This window comes from Panthera uncia, chromosome A2, assembly GCF_023721935.1.
Source record: "Panthera uncia isolate 11264 chromosome A2, Puncia_PCG_1.0, whole genome shotgun sequence".
In the NCBI taxonomy this organism is placed as follows: Eukaryota; Metazoa; Chordata; class Mammalia; order Carnivora; family Felidae; genus Panthera; species Panthera uncia.
In genome coordinates, this window is record NC_064816.1 from 13660554 (window position 1) to 13671247 (window position 10694).

The following is a 10694-nucleotide window of genomic DNA, read 5'->3' on the forward strand; positions in this document are numbered from 1 at the left end:
AGCGCCCCGCCCTCGCCACCTGGGGGAACCCCGCCCCGTCTCTGCCACCTGGGGGAGCCCGGCGGCTGCGGTACGGACAAGGTCTCCCGGAACCTCAGCCCCCCCTCCGCCCCCTCATTTCCTCCAGGCCTCACGGCCTCTCGGTCGCCCCTCTCCACTTCCGGCGCGGGACCCCCGCCCCCGTCCTCGCGCACCCCACACGCACGCAGTTTCGAGCCTTCCGGGGGCTGAGTCACTCAAATCACGAGAATTACCGCAGTGACCTCGCGCAGCCTGGGCGCAGCTCCGGGTGGTCTCAGGGTCCGCGCCCCCACCCGGCCACCCCGCCCGCTCCCTGGCGTCCAATCCGTCGCTGAGTTCCAAGCCACGCCCTGATCCGACTGGGCTCCTACAGCCGGGACCCCCGCCCCGCCTCCGTTTCTTGAGCCCTCAGCCACCGCGCGCAGCGGCCTCCGGTGCCCCTCGGACCTCTCCGGCCCCAGGTGACCCTCCGGGAGCACTCAAGTTTCTCGAAAATCCCGCCCCCACGCCCTCCACCCCCGGCAGCGCTGCCCGTTGCCCGGCCCCGGCTTGTGGCGGCCCTGGGCTCCCACAGCCCAGAGCACACAGCCCCATTGTCCCAGTTATCTGCACTTTGTTATATTTGTTTGATTATGCAGGACCGGATCGGGGACGTGGAGCTCCGGGAGGGCCGGGCCGGTGTGACTCAGCCTGGTGCCCGGGTTCAGCCCGTACTGCCTGTAGGTGCTCAAGCATGTTTGGGGATGAAAGGGGGCCTTGGTGTCTCTGGTGGGTAAATGGGGCCAAAGGATGCTACCCTCACCCATCTCTCCCATCACCCTCCCCTGGCAAAGAAAGACATTCAAGGGTATAAAGGACACAGTTTATTCTGAGGCCATCACACCCCAGGTACCACCTGGATATTGAGTTTGGGCTGCCCACTCCCAAGTGCTGGTCACCTGAGGTCAGCTAAGAAGACAGGCAGAGGTAGGGGAGTGGCCACAACCAAAGTAGCAAAAGGCACCCCTGTCCTAGGGGTCAGAGACTAGAGTGGATGTCAAGAATCCCATGACCTATATTGACCCTGAGCATTGACCCTGACTAACCTCTCTGAACCTGAGTGGCCCTGATGCTTCGCAGTGACCGGTGTCCAGTTGAGGGATCCTGATATATTGCCTCCAAAAGGGTTTTAGTACCTGAGGCCATGTAGTCTTTCCTCACAGGAACTCTCCAGACACCCCAACACTGAACACCTTCTGAGTCCTTTCCCCCTTGGTCAGAATGCTGGGATGGTCAGAGATGGTCCTCGACTTCCTCAGGTTGGGGGTCTGGGCAGCAGGTGGCCTTGGGCACAGCCTCACCGTGTAGCTTGGAGAGTAGCCGGGCTGTCTCTTGGGTGATCTCAAAATGCTTGGGCAGCGGGGTGCGGCGCAGAGGGCTGCCCTCAGGGGAGGAGGCGGTAGGGCCAGGTCCCCTCCTCCGCAAGCTCCCTCGGGGCACTGATGTCACAAGGGTCTCCTCGCACAATTTGGAAGCCACCAGGGCCAAGCTGGACAGCTGGTGGGTGACTGGCCGAACGCCGCCCCGGGGATATTTCACTGGCTGGCGGCTGAAGTGACCACGGGATTGTGTTCCCAGGAGTGAGTCCTCTGGACCTTGGCTGGACACTGTGGGTTGGGGTGGTCAGTGCTGAGCATCCCTAAGTCCTCAGGGTATCTCCCGGGAGTCATCTCTCAGCTAAGCCACCCCAAGCAAGGATATCCCTATAACTCCTGGGCTCCCCCCTACTTACTCACCTTCCTCTCCTTCCTCTTTGGTGTCATCAGCCACTTCTCTGTCGTCACTCTGTGGAACTGGAATCTACAGGAACAAACCGAAGACCAAAACCCCAACAATAAAATTCCAGTTCTTTGAAACTCTTGGGAAACCTGAGGGTTTGTTCCACATGCAAAAGATCTTTGGCAGTTTGGGTATCTGGGGAGACGATGCCCTTAACAGTGTACTGCTTGTCCCCTCGTGCAGAGCAATGTTATTAATTTCGACTGTGGGCTCCATGAAGGCAGGAATGCCCTTGCTCAGCAGAGGGCCAGCCCAGGGAGTGACTCAGCCATGTCCACATTAGGACCAGGGGAACTACCTGTCTCCCTCCTTCTCTGCAACCTTGCACCTGCTTTTTAGTTGATCTGTGTATCCTTCAGTTCATCCTTTAGTTAAATGCTAATAGCTGCTGGAGTTCTTTCCACATGTCCCAAGCACTTTCTGAACCATTCCATTTCTCAGAGACCCAGAACTCACTGACTGCTCCTTCGCCAGTTCCGGGCTGCTTGTCAGGGGGAGGTCCATGTTCTAAGGAATGATATGTGTATCAGGACCTGAGGGACAGGGAAGGCCCCTGTAGGAGTCTCATCTGTAAATGGTTTTCACTAACAGTGTCTACCTCTCACAGCCGTGGTGAGGATGATAGGACGCTTATGCAGTGCCCATGCATAGTAGGTGCACGGTCTGCGTGGCATTAAGGGCATTAAAGGCATTAAGACCCCTCTTTGGCTTCACTTTCTAGCACCTTCTCCTCAGTAATTCATTACAGCTTGGGGCTGTGCCCTAAACACACCAGGAATGTTCTTACCTTGGGGCCTTTGCACCGGCTGCTCTCTTTGGAACACCGTTCCCCAGATTGTTCCCACATTGTTCCAGTCCTTGCTCGAATCCACCTTCTCCATGGGACCAGCCCACAGAATCCTACTTACTGCTACAAGCTGCCCTCCACCTCTCCTTGGTGCTCCCAGTGTCCCTTACCTTATGCTACCCTTTCTTTTCTCCATAGTACTTGTCACCTCGTAACGTCCTATAAACTGACCTTGTATCTATCCTATTTTTTTTTTTTTATTGTTGGTCTCTTCCCCACTAGAGTGCAGTCACCAAAAGGATGGGGTCTCTCAATAATTTACTCACTGATGTATGTGTAATGCCTGCTACAACAATGCTCGGTACACACTAGGTGTTCAATAAATGTTCCGTTGAAGGAGTAAATGATCACCCTTGTTAGTAACTGCAGAGCTATACCTTATTGTTCCTCCCTTATTACACCCCCCCCCCCGTTCCATTCCTCTTTTTTCCTCCCAGAATGAGCACAAGGTAAATAAGGAAGGGAGAAAGGGGATGAAAGAGAAAATTTTAAAGGCAAAGGAAGGAAGGGAGACAGGAGAGTGAGACGCTTAAATGCAGAGAAGGCCTACCCGTCTGTGGGCCCAGTGGGTTCCTACCTCAGGAGGCGTAGCTTCAGGATGCTTCTCCAAGATACTGTGGGGATCAGGGTCTGGGTTGGGGTCCAAGGTTAGGACTGAGGGCAGGGGATCTGAGGCAGGGTATGAGGGTGGTGGCTGGGGGTTGATTGTGAGAGCCCCAGGAGCTGGACTGGGGTCTTGGGGTGGAGGCTCAGTGGCCACGGGGAGGTCGTCCATCCCAAAGATTTGCTCGTAGTTAACAATGAGGAACTCAATGAGCTGAGCCTGGTGCCCAGAGTCTAGTAGGCAGGTGACAGGGCCAGCACCAGCTGCCCCTGGACCGTCTGGTGGCCGCAGCAGCGTTGGCCCAAACACAATGCCCAGGTTGTTGGCAGACATCTTGTTTTCCTCAAACTGTGCAGCCACCCTGGGGACAGTATGAGGAAAAGGGTCAGGGCATGGCATGCGTGGTCATTGGTCATCAGGGAGGAGCTGTAGGCCAGGCTAGCGGCCACTTGCCCAAGTCCTGGGTAAGTGGTCCCGGTCATTGAGACCAGCAGCTACATGCCTGGCAATGGAGATCAGGGGTCAGCACCCAAAGTCTGGAGTCATCTATTAAGATTCAGAGCTCAGAAAACACATGCAAAGGTCAGAAGTCAGTGGCAGGGGTCAGTCCCAGAGATGAGTAGTCATATGTCCAGGGATGGGGTCACAGATCCGTGCCTTAGGTCAGAAATCACATTTCAAGGTCAGGGACAGTGCACACCTGAACAGATGGGCCACCAGGTGCCGCAGGGTGCTGTAGTTAGAGTCAGGCAGCTGCACCAAGAGGGTCTTCAGCGAGCAGATAACCTCAGGGCTGGGGCTGGGGGTCCCAGGGTCGTGCCCAGGGTCTGCATGCAGGGTCTTAGCCAGAGAGATGAAGGCGTCGTAGAGGTGGAAGGGGACCACGGGGTCAGTGAGCTGAGGGTGGAATGGTGGGAGGGACATGGGTGTGGGTGGGCTGCAGAGGGTCCTCAGCCTGAGCCCGCCCGGCCCTTACCCCTGAGCCACTGAGTACCCACCTCCTGGAGGAATCGCTTGAGGACACTCGAGATATCGTGAGGGGAGTTTCCTGACATGTCCACCAACCCTCGGCCATTCTCGAGAGCCTGGCATAGCCGCTCCACGCGGACCCGGGACCCGCTGATCCGATAAATGCCCTGCAGGGCGAGGCAGGAAATGGACATCTGGCTTACGATACAGCCATCAAGAGGACCAGGTCACTATTGGGGATGGTCAAGAGTCAAGGCGGCACCTGCACACCCAGGGCACGCTGTTCTATCTCGGCCGTGCACCTGGTGATCACAAAGGGCACCTCCTCCGGGAAGTCCCTGGGCAGCTGCAGGAAGTCGACCCCAAAGAGGGCAGTCCGGGCGGGGAGTCGCTTATGTCCACAGAGGATCAGTAGAGTCTCCAGGCACCGCTTGTGGCAGGTCAGAAAGCACTGAAGGGAAGGTTATAGGGTCAAGGAGGTCATCAGAGGTCAGCAGGGGAAGAGAAGGTCGTAGGGATCCTCAGGGGGCAGGGGGCTCATAGGACATCTTTAGATCAGGGCAGGTCCCAAGGGCAGAAAGGTCATAGGGATTTCAGGTCAGGTGCCTGGGGTCAGGGAGGTCACTGGGGTCATAACAGGTCACTGGCTCATGGGCCCAGGCCGCACCTCCTCACACTCAATCCCGCTGACCATGAAGGCTTCACACTCGCGGCACTTGGCTGGGCCCCGTAGCCGCCGCAGTCGGTGGGTCTGGGCTGCGCCAGATAGTGTCCACTTCCTGAAGGGGCTTCCTGAGCCGTTCTCCAGCCCATCTCCCAGGTCTGTGGGGATACAGGGTCAGGGGTGCCTGGTCCACCCCCTGCCATGCCCCACCTGCTTCCAGCCTCACCAGGGTCTCGCTCCTCAAAGTCATCTGAGGACTCGGTGCCTGTGGATGACACCTTCACCAACCGCCTTGTGCCAGGGCCTGGAGTCATAGGGTCACAGAGGTCGGGGGTCACAGGGGTCATTAGGAAGCGCCAGGGCTAAGGAGATATGCCTGGTTTTTAGTCTTTCCAGAACCACCCACAGATGCCCTTGGGGTAACGGTTAGAGATCAGGAGGGAGTTCAAGGCAGAGGTTAGGGGTTGCAGAAATGGGTCAGCGATCTGGGGGGCGGTTCAGAAATTAGCTCAAGAGAATGAATCAGAGGATATAGGAAATAGGTCAGGAGTGCAGGTAGGTCAGAGGTCAAGTGATAGGTTAGAGACTGAGGGTCAGAGCCTGGCCAGGGTCTGGAGGGCGGTTAGACGTAGGGAATGGGTTACGGTCAGGTCCTGGCCCCACCTGGGCTGGAAGTGGGAGAGTCCAGGGACCGAGACTCACTGCTACCACCCACGCTGTCCACGTCGCTGCTTGGAGTGGGGCCTGGAGTCCCTAGAAGGGAACAGGTCAATTAGGATGGACCCCTGCCCCAGCACCACTCCTGCCCACCCCTCACTGCACTCACCCTGGCAGCCTGTGCCTACATCATCCCAAGGGCCTGCCTCAGCCGCACTCTCATCCAGCCGTGGGGGTAGGGGGCCAGAGAGCTTCTTTCTTGTGTCCAGAGGGGAGCTGAAAGGAGAAGGGTGAGGGCTCTGATAACCAGGAAACTGCCCTGGGATGACATCACCTAGGCATTGCATTTAGGACCCAAATCCAAGCACTTGGGTCTGCAAGCCTTGACAACAGTGAGCACCCAGTACAGTGACCCTGAAGTTCGGACTCTCCCAGAACTGGGACCCCTCCCCCAAAATAAGAGCCTCGGTATTGGGGCGCCTGGGTGGCGCAGTCGGTTAGGCGTCCGACTTCAGCCAGGTCACGATCTCGCGGTCCGTGAGTTCGAGCCCCGCGTCGGGCTCTGTGCTGACAGCTCAGAGCCTGGAGCCTGCTTCCGATTCTGTGTCTCCCTCTCTCTCTGCCCCTCCCCTGTTCATGCTCTGTCTCTGTCCCAAAAATAAATAAAAAACGTTGAAAAAAAAAAATTTAAAAAAAAAAAAAAAAAAAAAAAGAGCCTCGGTATTAATCCAAGAACTCAAAACCTCATTGAGTTTCCTGACCCTGAGTACTCAGCCTGGTGGCTCCAACAGCCTGAAACTGTGTCTCTGGATCTCATTCCTGACCCTGCTCCCAAGGGGCCCACCTGTGTGCAGTGGGCACGAACTCTTGGAAGGAGAAGGCAGGCGGCGGGGGTGGTGGGGCCTCGGGCCGCAGCACCCTCACGTACTCCTGGTAGCGCTGGCCAGGCTCAAAGGGCTCACAGCACTCAGCCAGGGCAGAGAAGGCACGGGGACCATGCTCTGCTTGCGCCCCTCGAAGCCCTAACAGTCCCAGGGTCACCTGTGGGGAGCAGACTACAGTGAGAGAGGAGCAGAGCCTGAACTTTAGAGACACCAGCATGGTCAGGGTTTGGGGGCAGCTTAGGGAGGAGGGGGTGATCAGAGGCTGGCCTGGATGGAGTGGGGTAAGGGCGGGGGTGGGGGGTGGGCAGGACTCGAGAGGCCGAGATGCCCTCAGGGACTGAGGGTGGAAACTGGCTGTCTAGGGAGGAGTTCTGGCGCCCTGGAGAAGGGTTAGGGGCAGGGGGCCCTCAGCTGGGGGGCGGCAGTGGGAAAAGGCCTCACCCGCCTCAGCACTTCATCCCCCTGCAGCACCAGCTTGCGCACATGCGACACGATCCGCTGCTTGGCGGCCTCCAGGTCCTGCTGCCGTGCGTTGGCCTCACGGACACAGGCCTGGTACAGCACCAAGGCCTCCTGCGCCTGGGGAAACCGAGGCCGGGGCACCGGTGGGATGGAGTGTGGGGTGGGGCGTGCCGAAGTGCTGGGGTGGGGCACGGGGCCAGGTCCCCACCTTGGCCTGAGCCTCCTCTCGTGATCGCCGCCGCCGCTCCTGCTGTTTGCTGGGTCCTGGCGAGGCCTGGGGTGCCGGGTCCTCAGGGGACGCCTGGGAGCGAACCCACAGGTCCTCGCTGCGCTGCAGGTACTGTTGCTGGGCCCTCCGCAGTGCCTGCACCGCCTCATTCTGGGGTCGTGGGGGGCGGGGACAGGGACAGAAGGGGATAGATCAGCACCGCTTCCTCTCATCCACCAGCCGCACGCTGGTACCCACCCTGCCAGGCCTCACCATCCGCTTCTGCTCTTTCAGCCACTGCTCCTTAAACTCCTTCCGCCACTTCTCGATCTCAGTTCGTTTGGCTGCCAGGGGCTGGCAAGGGGGACAGATGGGGGTGCTGCCTCAGGGCCACCCAGTCTTTCTGCTTCCCGCTACCGCATGCCTTTCATCCTCTGGACCCTTTTCTGGGTCTGCACGCTCCCCACCCCCTCTCCCTGCCGTGTCCCCACCTCATCCTTGCTAACGCCTGGCCCCAGAGACGCCAAAGCTCTCTGCCTGTGAACACTCGGCACTTTTCCCCCCAAGCCCTGCGAACGAGCAAAAGCACAGTTTTGCAATTGTACAGGAAGCCTGGTTTGAATCTCTGCTGGGTGACCTTGGGCAAGTTCCTCAGCATCCCTGGGCCTGAGCTTCCTCATCAGCAAAACAGCCTGGATGGGTAACCTTGCCTTCCTCCTGGGGAGGTGGGAATGGAATAAGGCGTGCGGCAGGGCCCCCTCACCTGGGAGAAATTTCTTTTCTGCTGGGCCACTGTTTCCATGGCCAGGGCTCCCAGGCTGAGGTCATGTTCCAGAAACAGGGTATAGATGTACTGTAGTGGCATATGGCTCTGGGGTGGGAGAGTAGGTGTTGGGGGACGCCGAGGATCTAGGGGATCGGGGAGGGGGGATCTGGTCACAGCTACCTGCTGGTGGATCGCCACCTTGCCAGCCTCGGCGATCTTCATGATGCTTTTGGTAAACTCTAGCTCTGTAGGGGGAGACAGCCGGGGTCTGAGTTGGGCAGGGTGTGGGCACTGCCTGGGGTCTGGGGCAGGGTAGAAGGGACCCTCACCAAGGCTGGCTCTCTTCTCGGTCCAGGCCAGCAGCTCCTTGGCATAGCGGCTCCAGGTCTTGGCATACTCCAGAGCTGCATCCACACCCCCCTTGGTCCGAATGAGCCGCAGGTCCAATTCTTCCCCTGGGGCAGGAGAGTGGACCTCTGACCTCTGACCCCCGAGGCTGCTGTGGAAGCTTTCCCTGAGCCCCAAGGCCAGACCAGTGACCACTATTCTATACCCTGTGGCTTTCCCCAAACACCCTTTTATGATCTTGTCCAGGTTGCAATTTTATGCTGACTCTCCACCCAGACTGAGGGATCCCTGAGGGCAGGGGCTCAGCTCTGTCGCGTACTGTTGTTTCCCTGGCACGTGGAACAGGCAGTCGGTGACGACTTGCTGAGGGAAGGAGTCCTTTCTGCCCCCACTCCCCTGGCCTCAAAGCCCCCTACCTGTAAGGGGTGCCGGACCCTCCAGGGAGAGGCCACTCCAAAGGCTGGTTTCACTGGTCTGAGAGGTAGGGAGACAGCATTCAGGAGCGAGCAGGGCAGGGGCCTCAACCCCCTAGAGCCCCTCCTCCTGGAGGCCCCCTCCTCCCTGCCTCATTGGTCCCGCCCTTCACCTCAGTGGCTGTGGGGGTCTTGTCAGACTCTGGGTCTCCTGAAAGCACGGGGTCTCCAGGCAGCATCTCAAGGGTCCTGGGAGGTAAGGGTGTCAAGATGCCACCCTCCACCCAGTCTGTCCTGCCTAGGGGTGCTGGGGGCCCCCAGGGCAGTTTGAATGATGGTCCTGGACATTACCTCTGTGACATCTCTTGTACGTGGGAGGTCTGAGTGGTTTTGGGGGAAATTAGGTGACTTTTTGTCATGGGACTTGAGAGAGTTTGAAAGGTCCCAGGTAAATCTGGGGTCCATAGGGTGGGATTCTAAGGATCTCAAACGTTTTAAGGGGTTACAAGAATACATGGGGAGGGGTCCTAGGACCATTTTGTGGATTTCCAGCAGATCTGGGGGGTTGGATTTGGGGATTTTTCAGGTGTTTTGGAGGGACGCATTTAAGACTTCTCAGGTTATTAGGTAAGTGGATCCAGATGTTGTAGGTTCCTAGTGAGGCACCTAAACGATTAGGGATTTGGGGGTGGCCCAGGCTCAGACTCACACGTTCCCCAGTGAGATCTCGAGGTTGTCCAGGCTCCGGAAGATGTCACTGTACCTCTTCCTGCTCTCTGGAGCTGGGGGTAGCCCTGGGGGAGGGGAGTGTCACACATGGGCCAATGGAGGCCTCCCTCCACTCACAGCACTTACACCTAGGGTAGGCCCTTAGCCAGTTGTTTTGAAGGGGTGGGGGGAGGAAGGGGAGGAGACAGAAAGAGAGTGTTCTGATCCTTGGGGGGGGGGGGGGGGGGGGGGGGGTGTCAGAGTCAGGATGGAGGCAGTGTGGCCTGGGGTGAAGCCAGCTCAGGGCAGGCAGATGGATCAGGCACAACCCAACACAGGGGCAGCTGCTCAGAGGAACAGACACCCACACACACATGGGCCCAGAAGCAAAGCGGCAAAACAGATGCCCCAGATGCAGCAGCACTGTCCCTGGGGAGAGAGCCAGCTTGACAATGGAACCACATGGACCTCAGGCCAGACAGATGGAAATACACGTGGGAGAGGCCGGCACAGAGCCTGTGGCACAAACACATACAGGCAGACTGAAACCAGAGGAACATAAAGACCGTGTCACACTCAACGTGCACAGCAGAGACACAAAGGGAGCCGGAAATACAAGTCGGACCTTGCCACATTTCTGCCACAGTCCCCCTTCTAAGGGGCCCAGATCAGCAATGGCCCCTCCTCAGTAGGGATCCTGCTGCGTCGCCCTCCCCCTGCCCCCCATCACAAATATCAGAAGCAGAAGCGGCCACTTCCCCTTCCTGGACTCCCTCCCCCAGGCATCCGGGGTGAAGACTCCAAAGGGGGAGGGGGTCAGGGAATGGTGTTCTGGGCCCCTCTAGGCTTGGGGGTCCCCACAATAGTGGATTCCCGTGCCCTTCCCATTCCTGACTCCTTTCCCGGGTCTCTGGACGGAAAAGGACAGGCGAAGCGCCTCAGTTTAGGAGGTGGGGTACAGTTGGGGGAGGTCTCTCTCGGATCCCATACCCCGGACCGCCTACCCGGCTCTGCTGCGTCCATGACAAGACCAGAGGATCGCTCGGCGGGGACCGGGTCTGGGATGGGATCTCGCGCTGGCGGGGCTCAGCCCCGATTTCCTGCCGCGGCCGCCGGCCCGGGTTCTGCGTAGCCCCGCCCAGCGGAGGCTACGCCCGCGAGCGAACACGCCCCTGCTCATCAGAGGCTCCGCCCGCGACTACACCTCAGCCGGTCGGCCACGCCCCCGAGGCCCTGAAGTGTGTACCGCGTCCCCTGCGCCCCCTGCCCGAGATGCGGGAGATGTGTGGGGCCAGGGCTGGGCACCCCATGATTCCATCCCGGCC

The 10694-nt window shown here is 58.8% G+C and overlaps 1 protein-coding gene across 4 annotated transcripts; it reads right to left on the reverse strand.

Moving 5' to 3' along the window:
- Positions 1-869: 869 nt before the first annotated feature.
- Positions 870-10503, reverse strand: GMIP (GEM interacting protein). Of its 4 annotated transcripts, XM_049642502.1 has the most exons (21): positions 10374-10503; positions 9371-9455; positions 8835-8910; positions 8665-8722; positions 8230-8355; positions 8081-8145; positions 7898-8005; positions 7408-7488; positions 7135-7305; positions 6906-7043; positions 6425-6621; positions 5750-5856; positions 5587-5676; positions 5150-5227; positions 4927-5081; positions 4522-4710; positions 4289-4426; positions 3991-4187; positions 3264-3651; positions 1797-1860; positions 870-1667 (listed from the first exon to the last, which is right to left on the reverse strand). In XM_049642502.1, the coding sequence occupies exons 1-21, from the start codon at positions 10390-10392 to the stop codon at positions 1294-1296; spliced, it is 2904 nt and encodes a 967-aa protein (XP_049498459.1). In that variant the 5' UTR covers positions 10393-10503; the 3' UTR covers positions 870-1293. The 4 variants fall into 4 exon arrangements, with proteins under 4 accessions (XP_049498459.1, XP_049498460.1, XP_049498461.1 ...); XM_049642503.1 differs by lacking the exon at positions 8835-8910 and having other exon boundaries at positions 9373-9455; XM_049642504.1 differs by lacking the exon at positions 7408-7488.
- Between the last annotated feature and the right edge of the window lie 191 nt (positions 10504-10694).